The sequence below is a fragment of the Mirounga angustirostris genome, unplaced genomic scaffold, assembly GCF_029215605.1.
Source record: "Mirounga angustirostris isolate CCGP_5_RB_7025 unplaced genomic scaffold, mMirAng1.0.hap1 SCAF_8, whole genome shotgun sequence".
NCBI lineage: Eukaryota > Metazoa > Chordata > Mammalia > Carnivora > Phocidae > Mirounga > Mirounga angustirostris.
Window position 1 is genome coordinate 136888081 of NW_026991716.1, and position 26799 is coordinate 136914879.

The 26799-nt window shown below is 43.5% G+C and overlaps 1 protein-coding gene across 1 annotated transcript in view; it reads left to right on the forward strand.

Moving 5' to 3' along the window:
- Window positions 1-26799, forward strand: part of SYTL3 (synaptotagmin like 3) — a 94650-nt gene that overhangs the window by 19328 nt on the left and 48523 nt on the right. The window contains exon 7 of the mRNA XM_045865830.3: window positions 18811-18875. Coding sequence (XP_045721786.1) covers window positions 18811-18875 — 65 coding nt within the window. The remainder of the gene's footprint in view (window positions 1-18810; window positions 18876-26799) is intronic.

Here is a 26799-nt window from a genome sequence, read left to right on the forward strand (position 1 = left end):
TTTCATAACTAGGTGCCTGTTTTAGAGCTTAATTTATCTCTTTCAGAGAAAGTCAAGTGAATTTTAACACATGGAATATTAGAGTGATCCTGTGTAGTGTTGTGTATTTGTTTTTAAAGATTTTATTGGCTTACTTATTTAGTTAGAGAGCATGACCGGGCAGTGGGAGAGGCAGAGAGAGAATCTCAAGCAGACTCTCTGCTGAGTGTGAAGCCCCATGTGGGGCTCAATCCCAGGACTGCAATCATGACCTGAGTTGAAATCAGGAGTCAGATGCTTAACTGACTGAGCCACTCAGGCACCCTGCGTTATTTATTTTTTACAAAATATTTTGTTGAGGTATAATTGACCTGTGACATTATATTGATTTCAGATGTATGTCATAATGACTTGATATTTGTATACATTGCAAGGTGATCGCCACAGTAGATCTTGTTACCATCCTCTTTATCTGTACTTCAATTTTGAATGATAACCTTGCCGGGTAGGGTATTCTTGGTTGGAAGCTTTATTCCTTTCAGCACTTTGGATTGGATTTATCATCCCACAACCCCTTCTGGCTGCAAATTTCTGATGAAAAATCTGCCAGTTGTCTTCTGGGGGTTCCTTGCACGTCCCAAGTTGTTTTTCTCTTGTTGCTTTTAAGAGTCTCTTTTTATCTTTAACTTTTGACATTTAATTAGGATGTGCTTGATGTGATCTCTTTGGGTTCATCTTATTTGGAATTCTCTGGGCTTCCTGGACCTGGATGTCTGTTTCTCTCCCCACGTTGGGGAACTTTCAGCCATTATTTCTTCAAATAATTTTCTGCTCCTTTCTCTCTCTCTTCTCCTTTTGGCCCGTGTAATGTGAATTGTTATTCCATTTGATGTTGTCCCATAGGTCTGTTAGGCTGTCTTCATTTTTCTTTTTTACTTCTTTTTTCCTTTTTTGGCTGCTCTGTTTGGGTGAGTTCCACTGCCCTGCCTTCCAGATTGCTGATCTGTTCTTCTGCTTCATCTGGTCTGCCAGGGAACCCTCCAGTGTGTGCTTCAGCTCTGTGACTAATGTTTGGCACTTGCTGATGTTTTCCATCTCTTTGTTGAAGTTCTCACTGTGTTTATCTGGTCTTCCCCTGAGTCTGGTCAGCATCTTTATGACCATGGCTTTGAATTCTTTATGAGGCAGATTACTTATCTCTGTGAAATTAAGGTATTTTTTTTTTAAGATTTTATTTATTTATTTGAGAGAGAGAGAATGAGAGACAGAGAGCATGAGAGGGAGGAGGGTCAGAGGGAGAAGCAGACTCCCCGCCGAGCAGGGAGCCCGATGCGGGACTCGATCCCGGGACTCCAGGATCTTGACCTGAGCCGAAGGCAGTCGCTTAACCAACTGAGCCACCCAGGCACCCGAAATTAAGGTATTTTTCTGAGCTTTTTACCTTGTTGTTTTATTTGGAACATACTTCTCTATGTTTTCGTTTTGCTTGACTCTCTGTGTTCATTTCTTTTTTTTTTTTTTTTAAGATTTTATTTATTTATTTGTCAGAGAGAGAGAGCATAAGCAGGGGAAGTGGCATGCAGAGGGAGAAGCAGGCTCCCTGCTGAGCAAGGAGCCCAGTGCAGGACTTGATCCGAGGATCCTGGGATCATGACCTGAACCAAAGGCAGACACTTAACCGACTGAGCCACCCAGGCATCCCACTCTGTGTTCATTTCTATATGTTTCTAAACAGCAGCCTCTCCCCATCTTAAAGGAGTGGCCTTGTGTGGGTGATGAACCTTGTCACTTAACCTTGCCCTAGGTCTTGGTTATCTTTCCAACTTTTGTGATTGCCCAAGCAACCTCATTTATTCTTGATAGGGTTCCATTGGTGTGTCAAGACCTGTTGATGTTCCAAAGGGAAGGATCTGTTAGAACCTAGTTTCAGGCTGATTGGAAGCCAGACCCATAGGCAGCAGCTTTTAAAGTATGCAAATAGATACAGTCCTGTGGGACCATAATCATAACCTCTGCTGGCCTCCAGGCCAGGAGATCCAAAGGTGTCCTTTGGATGGAGGTTGCAAAACTCAGGGTTCTAGCCAATATATAAGCTCCTTCCTAGGAGGTACCACAGAGCTGAAGCAAGGCCAGGACTGCAAGGGTGGTGCCTCCCAGCCTGTGTTCCCTGAGAACACCTTCATAACCCCTGGTTGTGTGGCAAACAGGAAGTCTGCCCCTCAGGCTAAAGCTCCAGGACAAGTAAACAGGCCTTTTTCGCAGGGAGACTGGGGATGTGCTTCAGTCTACCGTCTGTGCAGGGCGCTGGGGGTTGTAGGCTGCCAGGAACTGTCTTAGCAATTGTTATAGCCCCATGGAGCCCAGGAACACAAGCGCCCCCTGGCCACGAGGGCCAGGGGATCAATGGGTGCCCTCTGTGTGGGCTGCATGCACCTGCTGGCTTTGCGACGCAGCTGGAGAGCGCAGGGGGTGGAGCGCACCCACCGGCTTTAGAAAAGCCCTGGGAGACTGCCTGGGCTGTGCGTGCCCTCTGGCCTCGGTGGGGCTGCAGGAGGGCACCGTGTCTGTTCTTGCCCCTCAGCAGCAAGGCTGTGGGAGAACGCTGTGACCACTTGCAGCCTCCAGCCCCAGTCTGGCAGCAGGAGCGTGGAGCAGCTCACATGCCCGCTGGCTTCGGCCAGGCAATGGGAGAACACCGGGATCATTCACCCCACGGCAGTGGGAGAGTGCCCTGTCTCTGGGCGCTGCCTGCGCTAGCAGGGAGAGAGAGAGCAAAAATTGTGCTCATCTCTGGAGAGCGTCCCACCTGTCCCGCGCCCCTCTGGCAGATGCTCGAAGATTAGCAAATGAAGCTCCTTCACATACAGTCTAGATGCTTTTCAAACTTGCTTTTGTCCTGGGTCTCTATGTGAGAGAGACCACATCCCTCTTGGACTTAAGGAAGCCCCACTGTTTTTTCTAAGTGAGACCTTTTGGGGGCGCATCTCTCTGGTGCAGGTCCCAAGGGTTGGGGTGCCTGGTAGGGGGCACAATCCCCTCACTCCTCTGGGAGAAACTGCCCTTGTGAGATCCCTCCCTGCTGTGAGTCTCTGTGCTGGGCGGGGCGGGGGGCGGCTTTTGCGAGACCGTGTCTCTGCATCTCCTACCCACCTCGGTGTGGTCTTTCCATCCTTTGTTGTGGAGGGGCAGTTCGGCCGGTTTTCAGCTCTTCTTCAAAGGGAGTTGTTCCATATGAAGCTACAGATCTGGTGTCTGTGGGAGGAGGTTTGTTCAGGGTCTTCCTACACCACCACCTTCCCGCGCAGCTTTCCATAAGGCTGTTGGGAAGGAGGTAGGCTGACTTATATGGGATACTCAAATAAAGAAATGAGTATTCTTTCTATTAGTGCCAGACTGAATCTTCACATATTTCAATCTTTTGGCGTCGTGAGGTGTTGTTTTTTTTTTAAATTTTAACACAGAATTGGTATTTGGAACGACCCATTTTGAAAATGATAAACAGCCTGTTTGGCTCAGGCTCCCACTTTTCAAAGCAAGAATGGGCTGGTCATCGATTACTTGAAAACACAAGAGAGGGTGTTTCTGTTTGTTGGGGATGGTGCACACAAGGACATCGTAGAACCTAGAGGAAGGGAGGAACATTCGTCTGGTGTGAATCTAGGAGAATAATCAAGAGACTTGGGGATTTGAAAACAGCTCCTAAGTGTTGCTGTAAATGTGTGGGTGCCCTGGACAAAGATCCCGAGAGGCACCCACACTGTGTGGGGCGGCGGCTGGGTTTTCTCTCCCCCTTTGTCAGGAGGGTTGTGTTTAGTGGGCCCCTGACATTAATGTCCTCAAATTTCCTGTCCCTTTGCAAGGCTTAATTTCAGTCCCTCATCCAGAAAGAAGTGAAGTTGTTCAACCAGATTTCTTTGCTCCCGAACAGTGCACCTTGTATTTGGACAGCCGCTCGCCAAGTCACGCTGACTCAGTCAGAGCTAACTCTGCACATTTCACGCATTTCATGTCTCTTTGGTTTGTTGAGGCCAATGTCCTTCAGGCTTTGCTTTTTTCTTTTTCTTTCTTTCTTTCTTTTTTTCTTTTTTTTGATTTTTAAAAATTTATATATATATATATATATATATATATATTTTTTTTTTTTTTTTTTTTTTTTTTTTTTTTGCTGGTACAGCTACTCCAAAAAACAGTATGGAGATTCCTCAAGACGTTAAAAATAGAGCTTTTTTTTTTTTTTAGTGCTCTGGGCTCAAGGCCTTCAGGCTTTTCTTATCTTGAGAGGGAAGGACAGGGAGTTGCTGGGAGCTGCCTGGGCCCTTGAAAGAGGAGGTAACAATTCCCAGTAACATCTAGAAAGGTCTTAAGATTTTCTTCCCTCCTTTCAATCATCCGTATGTATTTGAAGTCTAAAGGTAAACAGTGCCTGGTAAGGGGTTAAATACATTGGCGTTTTTTTGTCTTCAAAAAGTTCACTGTAAACTAAAAACACAATGAGAGGCGGAATGAGGCTGAGGCTGGGAAGGCGGCCTGTGTTGAAATCTGCACCCAAGAGGGCCTCATGCCCTGGGCATTGTAACTCTACCCTCTAAGTACACAAAGTGTGATTTCTAAAACCCTAGCTTCCTTATTGTGAAATAAGGATGCTTTTCAAAATACCGAAGATAATTGCATTACGAGGATTGCCTCAGGAAATCATATGGGGGACAGAACGAAATGAAATAATTTATAACAACACGTACTCCACCCCCCTCCTTTCTTGGCAGTTCTCTGTTCTCTCTCTGGTTTTGTACACCCTGGATCCCCATCCTAGAGAGAAGGCTGGTAAAACTTTAGAATATTTGACAGTCATAACTGATGGGGGACAGGGGTCCTGGATGGGAGGTGGATCCCAGAAGCTTTCCTCTTCCTGCAGCTTTGTCAGCTTGAGACTTGGTCCTTGGGAAGAAGTGGATCCATTGTGGGACAAGGAGGAGGGAAGGAGGTTTGTTAAATCAGGAAAGGGGAAGCTGTAGGATGGTGATTTTATTTTATTTTATTTTATTTAAGATTTTATTTATTTACTTGTTAGAGAGAGCATGGGCGAGAGAGAGTGAGCGAGAGTACAAGCAGGGGGAGCTGCAGGCAGAGGGAGAAGCAGGCTCCCCACTGAGCAAGGAGCCCGACACAGGACTCGATCCCAGGATGGTGATTTTAAAAAAGCAAAACCAACTAACTGGTTGAGGCAATCAGAGCAAAAGTCCCGCGGGACATGCTGGGCTCTGGGTTGTGTCGAGGTTGCAGGAGGCCTCTGAGGTTTCTGCTTCAAGGCAAGTCTCCTCTTAGAGCTGCTAAGGGGACACCTGGGTGGCCCAGTCAGTTAAGCGTCTGTCTTTGGCTCAGGTCATGATCCCAGAGTCCTGGGATCGAGTCCCACGTTGGGCTCCCTGATCAACAGGGAATCTACTTCTCCCTCTCCTCCCTACTTGTGCTCTCACTCTCTCTGTCAAATAAACAAATAAAATCTTAAGGAAAAAAAAGAGCTGCTAAGGGTCCCAGGGAGCTCAGAGGAGGGAGGGGTGAGCTGGCTCGAGGTGACTTTCAGAACATCTGTGTTTGGAGTATTTCTGGATGAGGGTCAGGACCAGAGAGGGAGACGGGCATCCTCAGGGAAAGAAGATAGCATGGGGATGAACGTTTAGCATTTCTTTATACTGCATGTTTCTTTCTTTCTTTCTTTTTCTCTTCCTTTCTTTTTATTATGTTCAGTTAGCCAACATATATTACAACATATAGTACATGTAGTACAATGTATAGTACATTAGTTTTTGATGCAGTGTTCAATGATTCATTAGTTGCATATAACACTCAGTGCTCATCACCACATGTGCCTTCCTTAATACCCATCGGCCGGTTACCCCATCCCCCCACCCCCTCCCTTCTGTAACCCTCAGTTTGTTTCCCGGAGTCCAGAGTCTCTTAGGGTTTGTCTCCCTCTCTGATTTCTTCCCGTTCAGTTTTCCTTCCCTTCTCCTATGGTCCTCTGCACTGTTCCTTGTGTTCCACACATGAGTGAAACCATGTGATAATTGTCTTTCTCTGCTTGACTTATTTCACTTAGAATAATCCCTTCTAGTTCCATCCATGTCAATGTGAATGATGGGTGTTCATCCTTTCTGATGGCTGAGTAATAGCCCATTGTATATATGAACCACATCTTCTTTATCCATTCATCTGTTGAAGGGCATCTCGGCTCTTTCCACAGTTTGACCATTGCTGCTATGAACATTGGGGTGCATGTGCCCCTTCTTTTCACTACATCTGTATCTTTGGGGTAAATACCTAGTAGTGCAGTTGCTGGGTCATAGGGTAGCTCTATTTTTAACATCTTGAGGAAACTCCATACTGTTTTCCAGAGTGGCTGTACCAGCCTGCATTCCCACCAACAATGTAAGAGGGTTCCCCTTTCTCCACATCCTCACCAACACTTGTTTCCTGTCTTGTTAATTTTTGCCATTCTAACTGGTGTGAGGTGGTATCTCATTGTGGTTTTGATTTGGATTTCCCTGATGGCTAGTGATGTGGAACATTTTTTCATGTCTGTAAGCCATTTGTATGTCTTCTTTGGAGAAGTTTCTGTTCATGTCCTCTGCCCATTTCTTGACTGGGTTATTTGTTTTTTGGGTGTTGAGTTTGAGAAGTTCTTTATAGATCTTAGATACCAGCCCTTCATCTGAAATGTCATTTGCAAATGACATTCTCCCATTCCGTGGGTTGCTTCTTAGTTTTCTTGACTGTTTCCTTTGCTGTGCAGAAGTTTTTTATCTTGCGTGTTTCATTTAAACCTTAAAACAGTCTTACAGGGCAATGACGACTATTATCCCAATTTTATAGGTGAGGAAACAAGAGGCTAAGAGACAGAAGGTAGTTAGCCCAAGGCCAGGGAGTCAGTTAGATTAGAGCCCTGGTCTCCTGAATCCCTCCCCTTCTAGATCTCTGCCTTCTCTTGCCTGCAGGGAGAGAAGCCACTCAGAAGACCTTGGATCTTGGGCTGCAGGAAATGGGGTGTGGGCACAGAAGCTTAGCCAAAAGAAAGCCATACCACAGTGCGCCAGTGTTGCGGAGGGTGGAGTCAGGGGCCGGGGAAGGTGAAAGGCAATGATCCGCAGGAACGTCTTCTCAGTGAACTGGGCATGAAGTGATAAGGCTGGAGGTGAAATGAAATTGAGAGCAAAAGAGAGGCAGCAGAAAGACCTCGGGAAACAAAGACACGTCGAAAAGGACTTGGAAGAACAAAGTTGGTTGAAAGTTGCTTCTAGTTGTGGGGGGCCTATGTTTTCAGTAGGAGCCATCAAAAGAGTGTGATTTGGGAGAAAGAAAGAAGAGAAAGAGGTGTAAATGCGTCCTTGCTTCTTTGCTTAATGTCCCCTTCCCCCCTCCATGTACTGACAATTTCCACAATGAAATGGTGCAAGGTAACAACCATGTTGAAATGTCAGAGAGACTAAGCTTTATATTTGCTTGTTTGCTTTAGCTTTGGTTTTAAAAAATAAGATTGAACTTGATGACTTAGGTTCACATTGATTTTTTTTTCCCTTCAAAATTATTTACTTTGCAGTAGTATCCAATTTCATGTGTCTAGAGAAAACCTGCTCATCCTCCCTGAAGTAGACGGCTGAGGAATTACAGGTGCTCAAGACGTTTGCCCTTCAAACTGCGATCTTTTTCTCTTGCTTTGTAACTGGCTGTGAGCATAAGCAATCGTTCATTCTTCAGTCTCAGATACTTGTTGGGTTGTTCTCTCTCTGTTTCATTAGGAATGTTTGCTATTTATAAATAATTAGAACAGAGATTTTAGAGTTAGGGTTTCAAATGGTGGGAGGCAGTCCTGTTGATTTGAGGATACTTTCTTGGGCTGCTCACCTGTCTCTGATGTACTATGCTTGAAGCTAATGGAGAGAAACTTAAGAGTGCCTAGTTGCAAATTGATATACAGACCTTGGCATTTATTATCACATTCTTAGTTCTCTGGTTGAGATTTGAATTATTGCTACAGAGCAGTAAGGGTTAAAATAAGATTTTGGAATTTATTAAATGGGATTTTTTTGTTGTTGCTCAAATACATTTTAGATTAGGATTTAGATGTAAAGATATCATTACAGAATGATGTACTAGATCTTTTGCATTGTGTCAAATAATTTTTATTGAAAATCAAATGACATTTCAAGACAAGTTTTATAGCAGTTGTGTTTCCTGCTTAGAGCAAAACTTCCCAGAGTTTGGAAAAATATAATCTTTGAAATTTCAGACTGATAGTCCCAACATTGTCCTAATCCCATGTTTTGATAAAATACTGAATCCCCACTTCATATCCACCAAGGCAAATAGCTAATGTATGAGAATGGAATAATTTGCAGTCATTATTGTAAATACTTCTGCTCTTCAAGTGAATAAAAGGTCTACCTCCACTAAATATTGAAAAGAAATTGAATGCTGGATATGGTATAGGGGAGCTGGCAAGGAAGGATTTTAGCTTGGTGCCAGGGTTAAAGTGACATGTGTGTGCTGCCTAGCTTCTATTTCAAAACCTGATTTTTTTCTAATCTGATTTTTAACTTTGCTGATAGAAACTCTGTTCATGTCAAAAAAGTACACACAAGTTGAATATATTGAGTAAAATATTTCACATAGTTTACATCTGCACATTCTCAAGAGATTAGCCGCTAAGACCTATTTCACAAGGGAAAAGCCTTGTGTTCTTTAAGATAAAATTTTTTTCTTCTTATTTCTGACTTGGAGATGGCATCTGTTTTTGTCCTCACAGTATAGCTTGGCTGTTTCCCAAGGTATATGTACATTGCTTTCTGAAGGAATATGATAGATGCTAATTGTATGTAGGATCATGACATTCTTTTTAATCCCTTGGCCAAATGGGAATAATGACCATATAATATTCTTTGAAGCCTTGTGCTACTAAAACGTATAGTAAAGAGTGCCTGGGTGGCTCAGTTGTTTAAGCGACTGCCTTCGGCTCAAGTCATGATCCTGGAGTCCCGGGATCGAGTCCCGCATCGGGCTCCCTGATCAGCAGGGGGTCTGCTTCTCCCTCTGCCCTCTTCCCTCTTGTGCTCTCTGTCTCTCATTCTCTCTCTCTCAAATAAATAAATAAAATCTTAAAAAAAAAAAAACCATATAGTAAAAAAGTAGAAATGTCCAGGACACTTTTGGGAAAAGTTTATTTTTGAAAAGTTTATTTTGTACTTATTAAAGGGAATGCTTTCAGAGTAATTTGAATATCATTCCTTTTGTTGAAGCTGAAATTTCTTCTGTGATCAGTACTTGATTAGTCACCCAGGCCTTGCTTTTAAAACCTCTCTTTGAGATTAGTAAGCCTTCTGTATCGTTAACTCTCTTGTTCATACTTGACGTTGTCACCGCACTCAGCTCTGCTGAAACTTCTCGCCCTCTGGGGAAGGTCAGCACGAGGAGGCTGCTTTCCTGGGCTGGTGCTCTGCACAGTACTTGGTTAACACTCTGAGCTAGTGTTAAGGGTACTGGCAGATGTAGGGATCCTGGACAGGTTTGCAGTTCCTTTGAAGTCATGTTTTCATAGGAGTTTTCACAATAGCATACCCATGTCCATAGAGCAGACCAAAGCGCATTCCAATGCCAAAGAGAAGTTGTGTGTGGATTTAGTGGTTTTAGATGACTCAACTCCTGTACTGTTCCATTAAAACAGATGGTTAAGAATAGACATGTTTGGGGAGGGATGGGGTGACTGGGTGATGGACACTGGGGAGGGTGTGTGCTCTGGTAAGCGCTGTGAATTGTGCAAGACTGTTGAATCTCAGATCTGTACCTCTGAAACAAATAATGCAATATATGTTAAGAAAAAAAAAGAAGAAGAAGAAGGTAGCAGGAGGGGAAGAATGAAGCGGGGGAAATCAGAGGGGTAGACGAACCATGAGACAATGGACTCTGAAAAACAAACAGGGTTCTAGAGGGGAGGGGGGTGGGAGGATGGGTTAGCCTGGTGGTGGGTATTGAGGAGGGCACATTCTGCATGGAGCACTGGGTGTTATGCACAAACAATGAATCATGGAACACTTCATCTAAAACTAATGATGTAATGTATGGGGATTAACATAAGAATAAAAAAATAAAATAATTAAAAAAAAAAAAAGAATAGACATGTTTGTTGAAAGAAAGTTGCCCATGGATTTCTAGCTAATGTTAAAGCTGACTTCAGTATGTTATACTCCTCTGAAATCCCTTCTGTCTTTGGGATGCTTTGGCGATGAGGGGATTAGATTTTGTGATATCTTTGTTAGCTTCAAACTTATACTTAATGATTTTTTAAAGAAATTAACAAAGGTCTTCTTTAAAAGGAAAGAAATACGTCTGCCTAATTCTGCTATGCACTTTGCTACCCATACGAACAGTACTTTTATAACCACAGAAATGAAGTCATCAGATAAGAAATCAGTTATTCCTTCCCCTTTTAAAATTGTAAAAACTTGCTAACAAGGCAGTGAAATTGTTACCTTGAACAGAATCCTCAAAGCCTAGCATAGATTTTGCCACCTCTGAAATGGTTACTTTGTGTTTAAGGCTCCATAATCTAGAGGTGGTAAATTTATGTTGCCTAGTGCTTGGGAAAGGAGGTAGGATGGACATAACATCCTATGGAACATATAATCTTACATGTTAAATGCATCTGGGTTAAGTTTCAGATTGATTTAGGAAACCTGAGTATTTAAAATTTGAATCTTCTTATAAATGCTGATAGATCCTGGGGCACCTGCTGGCTCAGCCAATAGAGCACGTGACTCTCAATCTCAGGGTCATAAGTTCAAGCCCACATTGGGCCTGGAGCCTATTTAAAATTAAAAAATAAATAAATTTAAGAATGCTGACAGATCCTAAGAGCTAGTATATTGTAAAACCTTCTGCCACCTGAAATAACAAAATGAAAATATTAAGGTTTTCTTTTTATTTTTAAAGATTTATTTATTTACTTTAGAGAGAGAGAGCTAGCATGAGCAGGAGGGGCAGAGGGAGAGGGAGAGAGAATCTCAAGCAGACTCTGGTGAGCACGGAACCCAACTTGAGGCTGAATCCCAGGACCTTGAGATCATGACCTGAACTGAAACCAAGAGTTGGATGCTTAACTGGCTGTGCCACCCAGACACCCCTTAATGTTGGTTTTGACAACAACCTTGTAGCTTTCAAATATTCAAATAATAAGCCAGTGTTCATAGCAGCATTGTTCACAATAGTCACAAGGTGGCGACAACCCAGTGTCCATCAACAGATGAATGGATACACAAAATGTGATATATACATGCCATGGAATATTATTGAGCTACAACAAAAGAATGAAATTTAATACATGCTAAGACATGGATGAACTTTACAAATATTATGTTAAATAAGCCAGAAGGAAAAATGTATGATTCTACTTACATGAGGTACCCAGGGTAGAGACAGAAATTTTTTTTTTTTAAGATTTTTAATTTATTCATTTGACAGAGAGACAGCGAGAGAGAGGGAACACAAGCAGGGGGAGTGCGAGAGGGAGAAGCAGGCTTCCCGCTGAGCAGGGAGCCCAATGAGGGGCTCCATCCCAAGACCCTTAGATCATGACCTGAGCTGAAGACAGACACTTAATGACTGAGCCACCCAGGCGCCCCTAGAGACAGAAATGTTTTATAAATGTTATTTATTTCATCATTTTGAAATATTTATATTGTGATAAGTTATTACTTTTATGTCCTATAATATCTCCCTCAATAATTATTTTTGTCACCTGCATAGTTTTATGATTATATTTACAATTATTAAACCAACTCTAAGTTTTAACACATTCAAGCGCTCATTGCCAATCTTTTGAGACCATAATTTCCCAATTTGCAAGTTCTTTATTTTGATTCATTTTTCAATCATCTGAAGGGCCTCTTGAGGGATTTTTTGCCCCAGAAGAGCATGTCGGTGGCATAAGATCTGAGTCATTGCAAATTTAAGGTTGTCCTCCATAGCCTTCCCTCATGAGTAATGACTTCACTGGGTTTTAAAATCTTAGGTCCCAACCTTTTCATCTCAAAGTTCAGGAAATGTGTTCTCATTGTCTTTGGAATTTAATATGACAGAGACATCTGAAGCTATTTTTATTTTTATTTCTTTAGTGATCATCTGGTTTTTATATGTTACAAGCATTGTTTATTTTTTTCCCCCTGTATCCTTGTAATTAAAAACAGTTTCTTGTCCATGTCTGGGTGTGAGCTCCTCTATGTTGGTTTTATGGAATAAAGTTACTTTGAGCTTCTTATCCCTTGGATTTGCTTGTTTAAAAAACACATATTTTTAGGGACACCTGGGTGGTGCAGTTGGTTAAGCATCCGGCTTCTTTAATGGCTCAGGTCATGATCTCAGGGTCATGGGATCTGGCCCCATGTGGGGCTCTGCGCTCAGCATGGAGTCTGCTTGTGACTTTCTCTCTCTCTCTCTTTGCCCCTCTCCCCTGTGTACCCTCTCTCTCAAATAATAAATAAATCTTAAAAAAATTTAAAGAATGTTAATTGTGGTAAAATACATATAACATAAAATTTACTATCTTAGCTCTTTTTCTACCTACAGTTTAGGGGCAGTAAGTCTGTCCACATCTTCGTGCAACCATCACCACCATCCATCTCTGGAACTTTTCCATCTCACAGAACTGAAACTTGATACCCATTAAACAACAACTCCCTATTTCTTCCTTCCACTAGAAACCAGCACTCTATGTTCTGTTTCTCTGAATTTGTGGATTCTAGGTGCTCATATAAGTAGAATCATACAGTGCTTATCTTTTTACAACTAGCTCATTTCACTTAGCAGAATGTCCTCAAGCTTCCTCTGTGTTGTAGTTTATTGCAAGTTTCCTTCCTTTTTCAGGCTGTATATTCCAAGATGCATATTCCATCGTGTGTATATGTCACATTTTGTTTGTCTATTCGTTTGCTGATGGACACTTGAGTTAATTCTACCCTTTGGCTATTATGAATGAATGGTGCTGCTGTGAACATAGGTGTGCAAACATCTCTAAGAGAAGAGACCCTACTTTCAGATCTTTTGGAGATAGACCCAGAAGTGGAATTGTTGGCTCATATGGTACTTATATGTTTAATTTTTTTCATACTGTTTCCCATAGTAGCTGCACCATTTAATAATCCCACCAAGAGTACACAAGGGTCCCATTTCTTCACATCTTCATCAACACTTGTCCTTTTCAGGTTGTTTTGTTTTGTTTTGTTTTTGGTAGTAGCCACCCTAATGGGTGTGAGGTGAAGGTTTGCTTGGTTTTTGACTCAGTAACATTTTCTTCAGTTAGGTATGATTCCTATGATCATCTTTTATGCCACTTGCCCTTGCTTCTTAGGGAATAACTTTTATTTATTTTTTAAAAAGATTTTATTTATTTGACAGAGAGAGAGACAGTGAAGAGGGAACACAAGCAGGGGGAGTGGGAGAGGGAGAAGCAGACTCCCCACTGAGCAGGGAGCTTGATCCCAGGACCCTAGGATCATGACCTGAGCCGAAGGCAGACGCTTAACGACTGAGCCACCCAGGCGCCCTGGGAATAACTTTTAATATGTAGGTTGACTTTGTTCTCTGTCTTCCAAAATCTGATGTCTTCATTTTTTCTGTTCATGTTCTGGAAAAGCCCGTCTACTGGGTGAGCTCACTGATTCAGCTTTCCTGCATCTCCGTTCTGCTCCTGCGAGTTGGCAGACAGTCTGTTCTGCTTTTCTCTAGTTTCCTAGATTTGTCTTTGTTCTAGTCTGATGTCTCTTCATGTCAGCCTGGTTTCTCCTGTCTTTCTGTCTCCTTCTCCTAGAGGCAGGTCTTAGGTGCTTTTGAGGACGGAGTGCTTTCTGAAAGGTTCCCTGGTTCCCCCAGTGCTGTGCGTCCTGAGAAGCCTCCGGCATTTTGTCAGAGGCTCTCCATTATCTCTTCAGGTTGAAGAATTGCCAACAAGCATGGGCTCCTTGTTTCTCACCCTTCCTGTGGTCCCTTTGGCGGCGGGCGGCCCTTCCCAGATCTCTGGGGAAGATAGGGCAATGCGTAGCATCTCATCCGATTTTTTGTCAAGGCCTCAAGCACAGCTCTGTCCGGCTACAGTGGAATTTTTCTCACTTTTGTCAACTAGTTATCTGGTGTAACAAACCAAGAATCACAAATGCGTGGCCAACAGGCTGCCAACAGCCCCTGGGCCTTGTGTGTTGGACCTGCATGAAGTATAATATGTATCATTTTAATGCCTTGCAATGGGCCACGGCTTCTCCTGCTCGTCACAGTCCCCACCCCTCCTTATTGTCTGCCCCCAGCTTGTTTCCCTTGTTTACAGTCTCTGGTGCCTGAGTCCGTGCCCCCCCCCCCAATGTGCTTAGAGGGGCCAACACACATTAGATCTCAGTGTGCACCCCAGCAGGATCCCAGCTTCTCCCTACAGTTCTCAAGATGCTCCCCACAGAACTGGGGCTTTTTATTCATTCACCAACCCACATGGATTCACTGGCCCCTGGGATGCACCCCAGTCACGCTTGGGGCTGTGAATACAGCCCTGAGTATGACACAGGGGCACCTGTCTTCTCTCTGAGGTCAGCTGAGGGAGAGTTACTAATGTTTTGCAAGGAGGGGAGGCAGCAGCTCGATACAATCATTTCTTTATCTTCATCTTGATTCTCTGAGTCCTCCCCTAGTTACCTAGGATTTAATCACTATGATCAGTATTTTTTTCCTGTGAAAATGTTGAAAGCGGATCAACTGAGCTGGCAGGAAAAAAACCTCACTGCTTTACTTTGTAACTAAAAACCATCTTAGATGTGAGATTATTTGAAGTAAAAATAAAATAAAATTCCACTGTATGCTTGCCTAAGACTACTTCAGCTGGGAACTACCCAACAGGTGGATAAGCTAGCACAGAGAAGTTTGGGGGCGGGGGGGTCTCAGTTTTATAATATTCGGCTTCTTCATTTGGACTTTTTGCAGCTTGTTGGTCTGATGAGCCACCAGGGGCCTCCTGAGGCTTTCTGGCCATCAGGACATTGGTTGGAGAGCAGATCTGCCCTGGGGAAAGGTGTCTCTAGGCGTTCCCAGAATCCTGACTCTGCAGACCGATTTTCACCTCTTGTCCCTTGCATGGTGGAAAATACATTAAGCAACTCTGGGGTGCCTGGGTGGCTCAGTCATTAAGCGTCTGCCTTCGGCTCAGGTCATGATCCCAGCATCCTGGGATCGAACCCTGCATTGGGCTCCCTGCTCCACGGGAAGCCTGCTTCTCCCTCTCCCACTCCCCCTGCTTGTGTTCCCTCTCTCGCTGTCTCTCTCTCTGTCAAATAAATATATATATATATAAAATACATTAAGCAACTCTAGGGACATCATGCTTTTAGAAGAGCCTAAGGTGTGGATGGGACAGTTAACTATCCACAGATGCAGGTAATTTAGATGCAAAGTAAAGCTGCATTCCAACAGGCCTGTTTGGCTCCCTGCTTGCTCTGATAGTAACAGGTCAAACGATCTTTCTGTTCCGGGTCATCCATTCATTGTATCATTCAACATTTGTATGCTGGGATTTGCAAAGTGCTTTTCAACAGTCATTTCTTGTTTGCTGATGAAAGGGCAGCATGAGCAGAGCTCAAGGCTATGGAGAATGGACGGCGGGACCTCCAGTAGTTAGAGCTGGCTCTGCACCATGTGCTGGGCATTTATGCCAATGATCCTCACGCAGAGTCAATGGCAAGGTCAGATACCAAATTCAGCTCTCCCAATTCCGGAGCTTCTGCTGTCTCCACAAACCCTAGGCTTTTGCTTTTTGAGATGTATTTGTCAATTGATTGAAAAAAATTTTTTTTAACTTTTTTTTTTTTTTTTTTGGTATTCATTTGAGAGAGAGAGCAAGCATGAGTGGGAAGGGGAGAGGGAGAGAGAGAAGCAGACTCTCTGCTGAGTAGGAAGCCCAATTCAGGACTCAGTCCCAGGACCGTGAGGTCATGACCTGAGCCAAATGAAAGCAGACGCTTAATGGGCTGAGCCACCCAGGCGCCCCTGATTGAACAAGTTTTAAAGAAGCAAGTCTCAATTCTGAGGGATGTAAAAGCGTTAGCCTATTACTGAGCTCAGAAAATGTTTCAAGAAGCTTTCATAGCCAGGTTCTGATTAATCATCTGGGAAGAAATAATAAACACTTCCTCTGGTTGCTGTGAGTCAGGCTACCCTGGGTTGGCCCTAACGAGGACAGAGACGTGCAGGTGCTGCTACTGTAAGGTCTGCTCCCCGCCATCTTAGATGATAAGAGCAACAAAGGGTTCCCCTTTTTGTACCTGGGGATTGGTGTGGACAGGGAGCCTTTAGGAAGGATATCAGGGAATCATTGCTTGGGAACGGCTGATTCTGCAAGGACTGGGAGATCCAGCTCAAATCTGTTCTCAAAGGAAACAGCCTCAAATGCAAAAAACGTGCTGTTTGGCACACGGTTTAGGACTGTGCTGTTTTTATCCTTCTATTCTTTAATCACAGACGAGCCTGAGAGACCTGAAGTCTGTGTCCAGATCTGTCCTGCCAAATAAGCTCCTGCTTGAACTTCACAAGTAGTCAGTTGGGATATGCAGTTAGAGGACCTAGCACCAGGAGACAGATATTTTAATTCACTGCATAGATTCTGAAGCCAGGGCTGGAGGAGGACAGTGATTTACCCAGGTGTCTCCACCTTCCCCCTCCCTCCGCTGAGCTTTCCTTTCGTGATGGTGTTTCCGTGTGCCCGCTTCGCCGCGGCAGGCTGTGTCTGGCTAGCCTCGGCTGACCATAGGGGGTCGTGGTTTGACGCACCGCTGAGTTCTCAGCTCTGACCTCCTTCCAGTCCGAGCCCTGCACCATCCCCGCACCTTCTGGTACATGGATGCTGTTGGTCCCAAGGGTAACAGGCTGCAGAGCAGGACAGGGTAGATTGGCTGAAAGGGTCACCACCACCAGGAAGAAAAGTCCAGGAAGGGGAGTTCATTTATTAGATGGAGGCCTCCTGTTTCCACATTTGATTTTGTTCCTCAGCTCTCTTCATCTGATGGTTAGACCTCGTCCTGCAGATGGAAGAGTTGCCCACGAGCATAGATGGCAAGTGGGGTCCTTCAAAAGAGCATGAATTCACCACCTGCCCCAGTCATCTCTCCAAACTTCGCCTGGTTTTTGATCCCATGCTTGCCTTCACGCACCAGAGGGGGAACTTCCAAGGAGCTGAGTTCTCAGTGTTTCGTGTCAGTTTAGTAGATCAGATGTTCGATTTTATGGTGCAAACTTTTCCCTGTCTCTCTGTAGACATATCACAGCTGAACATTTTATATATTTTGGCTCTGAAGGGTAGTGACTGATTATCAAAATTCTGTTATCACAATTTATAGAAGTCCTGTGTATTTTTCCCTTGTTCTAGTCACTAAGCATTGGGAATCATAATTTACTTACTCATCAGAGAACATAACAGTTTCTTACTAGATAAAGGGGAAGAAGCTGGTTGGTGTCTTCTAACAATTACTAGAACTCTGTAGAGAAAGAGGGTATTTTAAAAACATATAGTTGGACATATAGTTGTGAATTGACTTAACATTTATAGCAGTTGTAAGCATTAGTTAAGAAAAATCCATTTGAGTTCATATATAGCCTGAAAGAACCTAATGGAGAACTTATTTTGGTACTTTATAGACGAGATTTCATAAGTTGAAGTTGTAATTTTTCTTAAACTTTCATAATCCAGGAATTGGCAAGTTTTGTGGCGCATTATTTTAAGGGTGTGAAAAACTTGTAGCATCTGTGTGTTTACATTTTTACATCCTAAAATGATGTTAACAATTCTACATTTCCAAGGTTTTTTGACATTGAGGGTGGCTTCTCCAGAAATTTGGGAACTGTCAAGAGCACAAGGCATTTGGGGACTTTGGTTTCAAGCAGTGCACATACAGAGAGACCTGTTCCTCCTGGGACCGAGACTGGAGGAGATGCAGGGATGCCGAGGAACCCTAGCACCTGCTAGCTGAGCAGCTGGCCAAGAAGAGGGCATTTCTCAGGTGGTCCACTTGGACCCAGGTCCCGGGTCTTCATGAAGCACATGGATCCCACATTCCAGACTTCAGGTCCTTCTAGGAAACTTTTCGGCTACTCTGTTAGCTCTTAGGAAACGTGGTTAACACAAACTAACCTTGGGACGCCTGGGTGGCTCAGTCGTTAAGCATCTGCCTTTGGCTCAGGTCATGATCCCAGGGTTCTGGGATCGAGTCCCGCATCGGGCTCCCTGCTCTGTGGGAAGCCTGCTTCTCCTTCTCCCACTCCCCCTGCTTGTGTTCCCTCTTTCACTGTGTCTCTGTCAAATAAATAAATAAAATCTTTAAAAAAAAAACCCCAAACAAATACAAACTAACCTTAACCTAGGATTTTTTGTTGACTATCTTTCATGCCATTGTTTACTGCCGTAAAAATAATAACTGATCATTTTGATGGTAATTTTGTTTCTCCTTGTATATTTATTCAGAAAACATGAAGTACTTAATATGTGTTGGTCACACACATATGTTAGTATGTATACATTGCATGCACATGTTACATATAGGATAAAATAGACCCAAGCAGAGACTCCCAGCTTTGCTGCTGACTGGTCAGATCATTTAACCTCTACAGGAGATCTGTAACGTAGGGTTTGGGGCCAGAAATTTGAACTTGGAGGACCCTTGCAAGACGAATCTTATGTGATAGTATCTACCTACCTCTCATGAGCCAAATACAGCACCATCCACATCTCTGTCTGAGGCTTCCTTTCTGCTTGTTTTTCAGAAATGTGAAAATAAAAACTGGAGAATGGTTCTTTGAGGAACGAGCCAAGAAATTTCCAACTGAAGGTAAATGCTCTTAAGTTTTTTTCTAAGGTAAAATGATATACTCCCAGTTTTAAAATATTTGGTGTTAAGACTTTTGACTATAAAAAACTTTACAGGCTGGGGGCACCTGGGTGGCTCAGTGGGTTAAGCGTCCGACTCTTGATTTCAGCTCAGGTCTTGATATCAGGGTCGTGAGTTCGAGCCCCATGTTGGGCTCCATGCTGGGCATGGAGCCTACTTAACGCGAACAAACAAACAAACAAACAAACACTTTACAGGTCATGGAAGGCAAGCCTTGCCCTTCTGAGCTCCTGTTCTGTTTGGTTGTGCTTTCTGCGCTTACCCTTTGGCCCATGCTGCTCAGCATCTTTCATTGCAGTGTTCCCCTCAGTACCCCAGCTCTCCCTGGAGTCTCCCCAACTTCTTGCTTGTGGGAATGAGCTCTCCCTCCTCTGAGACTCCAGCAGCTCTGGTTTGTCCATCCCTTCCATAATTGGGGAAAGTGCCTTATGCTGTATTATTTGTATACTTCTCTTTCTCTCCATATGCAGCAACTGTGCTTTTCAAATCTTGTTAGCCCCTTACATCACTGAGCACAAAACCTTGTTCATGATACTTGAACAAAGTGATGGAATAGCTGAAGGCCCTGGGTAGTGGATGGTATTAGAATTTGGCAGAGGTTGATGATTAGGAAGTGAGCGCATGTCGTGAGTCTCTGAGTGCAAGTGTGCATACGGTCTGGGCAACTGGAATATCTTATAAAGTATTTGTGAAGCTGATGTAATGGTGTAATTGGTAGCTGGGGCCAGAAGCCATGGGGAGAACTAATTCTCTGGTAACAGCAATGCCACGTCAGGATGTGAGCTGCACAGACAAGAGAACGCTTATCAGACAAAGGCACACACGTGTCATCAAAATCAAGTGGAGCCCGCATGCTTGGTGACTCGCGTTCATCCACATGGTAACACACATCCTCTGTGATGTGGGTCAGTGGGGACTGCACACAAGGAGCCTAGTCTGACCTAGAGGGACCAGGGTGGCTTGAAACCCTTCTTTCTTCTGGAAAAAGTGACCGTTTGAGATAAAGAAAGAAGCTATTTAGCCACAACCCAAAATGTGTTGGCAAGAAAGGAAGCCATGTGTTGGAGCGCTGACACTCAAGCTTTTAAAAAAGGCACCGTTAGCTGCGGTTGAAAATCAGTTGGCATTACATTCTCTCCTGGGTTATATTCCAGACTCTTCTTACTCAAGCAAAGATTATGTTTCTGCAGAGTTTCTTACAGATCTGGAAGGAAGTACAATGCTAAGGGGTATGCTCGAGCAAAGGGTGAGCAAGTGCGTGTGGTCTCACCCAGGACAGTGCTTCTCCACACTTTTCCTTACAGCCCACTCTCCTGTCCCAAGCAGCCTTGCTAACACTTTTTCCTAAATACTACCCGTCCATGAAAATTTACCACCCCAGGTATATTTATGTTTCTGGACTGAGACCTTTTGGAGCGTACTAAAATTTGTCTCATCCACTAACCACCCTTTTTGCCTCCCTGGGGCTGTCATCCCCATTTAGGGCATAATCTAGACAAGCATGGCAGCATGCGGTCTAAGTTGTATTGCTTTATTTTGTGTCTTCAAAATACTTTTTTGTTGGGGCACCTGGCTGGCTTGGTTAGTAGACATGTGGCTCTTGATCTTGGGGTTGTGAGTTCAAGCCCCACGGTGGGGAGCAGATTGCACTTAAAATTTAAAAAAAAAACAAAAACTTTTTGTTACGGGGCTGGGGTCCTCTTCAGGTGGTAGATTGTCATTTTTTCACTCAGTTCCTACTTCATAAACGGTAAGACTGGGGAGTGAAATTTCTGTAATTTCTCAAAACAAGTCCATGAAGACCTCTCCTGGAAACTTTTTAATACACTGTTGAAAGTTTTAGTACTATTATTTCAATGAGGGAAATGAGCGTGCAGGCCAGAACACAGGTGTGTGGCATGCACGTGTGCGTGCTCCTTACCTTCTCATCATCTTTCCGGCACCCTTCTGGTGGGTAAAAGTGAGCAGAAGCAGTTAGGCTGGCCACCTGACATAAGAAAAGGTGTAGGATGGGACGCCTGGGTGGCTCAGTCGGTTAAACGTCTGCCTTCGGCTCAGGTCATGATCCCAGGGTCCTGGGATCGAGCCCCACGTCGGGCTCCCTGCTCCACGGGGAGCCTGCTTCTCCCTCTGCCTCTGCCTCTCTCTCTCTCTATCTCTCATGAATAAATAAATAAAAAATCTTAAAAAAAAAAAAAAGGTGTAGGATAGGAATGAACCTGAAGTCCTGGGTTTCTCTTTTTGGTCCAGCGACTTTCCACCAGAATGAAAAGATCAAGGAAAAAAGAAAGTAGACAATGAAAGTCAGCCTGAGAAGAAATCATCCTTTTCTCTTACTGTCTCTCCCAAGGTATAAAAGAAACAAACAACAACAAAGAAAAAACAAATTCCTTCCTCCTCTGCACTTGCTCCCCCACATGCCGAGGTGTCCCATTTTCTTATTGTCCAATTTTAGGCGAGTTGGGCTCAAAAGGCGGGGAGAGCCCAGGGAAAAGTGCCGAGCTGGGGGAACACGCGTGTGAGCTCGGCTGGGTGGGCGGAGGTTGGCAGGCGAGGCCCAGGAAGGGCCGTCGGGGTGATGGTTCGCCCGGCAGGTGGGAGCCCCCTCGCTTACACCTGTGCCCCCACCAGCCCAGCTGGCGCTGGTACAGTAATTGAGTGGACTCTGGTCCACCTGCTGTATCCGCTGGGGGCCAGTTAGGAAAACAGAAACCACGTGGGGATTTGAGCGAAGAGGATGTAATTCAGGGAACTGGTCAAACGGTATTATTGGAGGAAGAGAGGCAAGAAGGGAGGCCTGTGGGAAGCCCTGAGGTGCTACCTGCAGGAAGCTGACCCCTCGTTCCGCAGCTGGGCGGCTGTGCTCGGGAACCTCGCGCCTTCCGATCTTTCTGGCGCCCCTTGGTGGGCCTGGTGGGGAGCCCGCCGCAAGCCCTGCTCGCCTCTGTGCTGCAGACTGAGATTCTGCACGTTACCTAGTGTTTGTTGTCACGCTGGGAATGCGCCTCTTGCCAGCCTTCCACATCCTCATCGGAAGCTGGACAAACGAGATGGTGGTACGAGACACCGAAGAGTACCAGATGGCTCAAGTCTGTGCCTCTTTCTATTGCTGGATAACAAATGCCTCCAAATGTTAATCAATATTATTTTATATGGTTTCTGTCTTCAGCTGAGGGGGCTGGAGGACCTGCTTTCTGGGGGCTCATGCACATACCCGGTGTGCTCGTGGTGCTGATGGCCATAGGCCTGGGTTCCTCCACACCCCGCCTCTGGCAGGGCCGCCTGAATGTGCTCACCACGTGGTGGCTGGCTTCCCCCAGGGCCCTGGCGTGAGAGACAAGGCAGAGCCCTACCTTTTTTATATTAAAAAAATTTTATTATTATGGTTAAAATATACACAACATAAAATTTACCGTTTTAACCATTTTTAACCGTACAGTTCAATGGTATGAAGGGCATTCACATTGTTGTATAACCATCACCACCATCCATCCTTAGGACTTCATCCTCCCGCAGTCTCCCCTGCCCTCACCTCCCCAGAACTCCTAGGAACTTCCATCCTACTTTCTGTCAATCTCTTCTATGCCCCTGCTTCACAAAGCACACCCTGTCATTTCTGCTCGATCCCGTGGTGACACAGGTCTGCTCTATTCAGGGTGAGAGGGACGGTACAGGGTGGATCAGGAGGCAAGGGGCCCTGGAGCCCGTCAGAAGCTGGCTACCGTAGGCTGTATTCCTTACCCTAATCCACGCACCTGAGACTCATACCTGACTCCCTCTGGCATGCAAAGGTCAGCAAATCCTGACCTTTCTGCCTCCCCAGTATCTCGAACCTTTCCCCTGCTCTTCATTCCCACTTGTAATGCAGGAGCTCCTAGCTGGTCCCCACGAGTCCACCTGCTTCCCCATACTCCATCCTCCATTTGGTGAAGAGGGAACTTTGTTTTCTCTTTTAAAAAAAGTTGTTCATTTTCTGATTATAGAAGTAATGCATACTTTTTGTAGAATATTTGGGAAATTCAGAACAGTGTACAGAAGGCAATAAAAATCCCTCCACTCAACAAACTATGTTAATTGCACACACACACACTCTTCCAGTCTTCTTTCTAGGTGATGCTGTGCATGTGTGTGTGCACATACAGACTTACATTTCTTTTTATAAAGATTTTATTTTTAAGTAGTCTCTACACCCAAAACATGGGACTCAAACTTCCAACGCTAAGATCAAGAGTTGCGTGCTCCTCTGACTGAGCCAGCCAGGCGCCCCCAGACTTAGAGACTTTTTGAACAGATTTATGATCAGACTATATATAGATTTTAATCTTTTAAAATTCAATACAGCTCAAACAATTTCTTATGCTATTAAGAGTTGTTCCAACATATATTGACCCTGCATAAAATACATCAGATGGATGCACTATCTTTTATTCAACCTGTTCCCTCTTGTCAGGAAGTATATTATTGTATTCAAAATGTCATACCACAGATAACTCTGTGATAAACATCCTGTATGGGTATCTTGGCATCTCTGGTTATTTCCTTTGGAGAGATTCTAAGAAGAAGGACTGGTCAAATGTGTGAACACTTGAAAGGCTTTGATGTGTTTTGCCAAATCACCCTCAGGAAGTGTGTGCTCATTTACACCACCCTGGGCAGGGTACGTGAGCTGTCCTACCACACTCTGGCCACCACGAACTCCTATCCCTTGAAACAGGATTTCAAATTACATTTGTTCTGAATGTAAAAGCGATATATATTCATTTAAAAAATTGAGAAGTGAAGAAAAGCATAACAAATAATGTTTAAAAGACAATGACTTCACCCTGAAAACTTTTGTTAACATTTTGGTGTACATCATACATCATATCTGTTCTTTGGTGAATCAATACATCTATGTTTGTGAGGGTATATGCATGTATGTGTGTGTATATACAAATATACGCATATACACACATATCTACACACACATTTTTAAAAGTATTGAAATTAAACCATTAAGAAATTGATGTTTTTAGGTAAAAATTATTGAATGAAGGCAAGTTTATATGTGCCAAGCTAATAGACTTACATAATTGGGGTCAAATTGTATATACAGTTTTATACTATTTCTTCACATAGTAATTTACAAAGAACATTTTTTCCATATTCTTATCCATCGTCAACTACATACTTTCTGATGACTGCATCTCATTCCAACATTGGAATGTGACCTCATTTACCGATCCAAATCACCATTGTGGTACAGTGAGGGAACTTCCAGTTTGCTGTTACATTTTTGGGAGTTTATAATATTATTAAAATAATAAATACAAGTGCAATGGACATCTTTGTAGATAAATCTTTGGCACGTCTCTGAATATTTCTAGAAAGAGAAGGATAAGATGAGAGGTTAGGAACATTGCCCCTGGGAAGGGTGTACCCTCCTTACCAGTAGGAATTATCCTTAGGTGGCGCCTGGGTGGCTCAGTTGTTAAGCGTCTGCCTTCGGCTCAGGTCATGATCTCAGGGTCCTGGAATCGAGCCCCGCATCGGGCTCCCTGCTCCATGGGAAGCCTGCTTCTCCTCCCACTCCCCCTGCTTGTGTTCCCTCTCTCGCTGTGTCTCTCTCTGTCAAATGACTAAATAAAATCTTTAGAAAAAAAAAAAAGGAATTGTTCTTAAAAAACAATCCAGACTCTATCAGTTTGATAAAACCACACTGGTAGTCTGAAATGGTTTCCTGTCGTTTTCATTTGAATTCATCTAATTCCTAGCGGGGTTGAATATTTCCCACCTGTTTGAACTTCTGTTTGAACTTCTGCAGAAGTTAAGGCTCTTTGTTCTTTTCTGTCCTGTTAGCTGCACCTACGTCATTATGTTTTTTGACAGAAGAAGTTTTTTCTTGGGTATATACAGTCAACCCTAGCTTTTCCTGTAGAATTCTTTGAGGGTTGGAGCTCTGAGTAAATGAGTGAATGAGTGAATGAATGAAGTCAGTAAGGATGGAGCTGTTTGGAGATGCAAGGTGATGTTCTCTGTAGAGAGTTCTTTTCCTTTTTAGCATCCAGAAACCTAGAGCCAAATTTAATGTTCAGTTTAAGGAATTCCAAGAATCATTATGCTCTCTGTCACCCCATTTCCTTTTTATATGCCTATTTTAATGGTTCTATTGGATGTGTGCCATTTAAGGTAAATTCTCCCCAAATTTCCTTGAAAGTAGACAAAGTGTAAGTAATAATCCAATGAAGTATAATAGGTATTAATTGTAGCAGTTTGTTGGGCTACTTTTCCAACCCTTAAAAAGATTTAAAAATAAGAAAAGATGAGCTCCAATTTTTTATTTTGCACGTATATGATACAAAAAATATTTTAAGTATTTTGCTTTTCTTATATTTTTTTTCTGATGATAGACTGGCTTTTGTTCCCCTCTAAGATTTTATAATTTGCTATTTAGTTTTGTTGTCTTAAAATAATTCCTTGTATGCCGTAGTTGTGGTTCATCTGGGGTGCATCAGAATGATCAAAACATACAGACCTTCATAGGGTCGGCAGTGTCCTGTAAGCAGCTAGCTACCCAGCCATCTGGTATAATCACCTCCTGCCCCTCCACCCTCGGGCAGTTGGCTATCTCGGCACCTAGGGTTTTTACTGTGGCTTCTGGGAACCCTGCTCCAGGATCAGCTGCAAGCTGTTTCCAATTCAAAGTTCCCTATTCCGTGGGACCGTGACTCAAGAGTGTGTATTTAACAAGTCCCCAAATAATTTTTTATGCATTTTAAGTTTGAAAGCCACTGGTAAAGTAGCAAATATAATAAACAATTATGATGACACTTTTCTAGATCACTAATAACTTAAAGAACTAAAACTGAAAACCAAGCTTATTTTTTGGCATCTGCTAAGCTTATAAAGATAGTGCCCTCTTCTGGCTCCTTGCTGTGAATGCATCTTTTACTTTTTTTTTTTTTTTTTTTTGCTTTTGTTTTTTGTTTTTTTTACAACCATGACATTTTTTTTTTAAGATTTTATTTATTTATTTGACAACCATGACATTTTATTGCTTGATATTTGAGTTTAAGAGCAGAAAGATGACAATACTAATACTCTTAATACTAATATTTTTTCAAGTTTCAGAATGGTTAAATGTTACATATAAAACAATCTGTTGTGACTTTCACTCCATGGTTAGTAATTGGGAAATAAAATAATTTAGGAAGACTGTACCTTAATATAGCTTTTTATTTTTTTTAAGATTTTATTTATTTATTTAACAGAGAGAGACACAGCAAGAGAGGGAACACAAGCAGGAGGAGTGGGAGAGGGAGAAGCAGGCTCCCCGGCTGAGCAGAGAGCCTGATGTGGGGCTCGATCCCAGGACCCCAGGATCATGACCTGAGCCGAAGGCAGACGCTTAACGACCGAGCCACCCAGGCGCCCCTATTAATATAGCTTCTGATAATGGTCTCAATGATCCATGATATAGCTATCCAGGACCATATTATGTCTCATAATCATGAAGGAAAAGAAGTTTTATCACCCCCTCCCAGGAGTGTGATTTCATTCATGTGACTTTTTGGAGCTCTCTTCTTCTACACGGGCAGCTTGGATATGGCCCATCTGATTGCAGGGCTTTGAGAAGAGCTGGCAGGACTGGCTGTCTGGGGGTTGGAGGACTCAGGCTCACGGATTGCAAGAAGGAGGTATGAGTAAAAAGGGGTGACCCTATCACAAAGCCCTGCCTTGATTGCCTCTCTGCTTGTTGGCTCAGTAAAGACCTCCCACCCGTGCAATTCAGCAGGTGGATTTTGCAAGGATGATTGAGGAAAGCTTTCTGGAGGTTACAGACCAACTGCCTAGTTGATGTACTTATGTTCATGAGAGGGCGTCT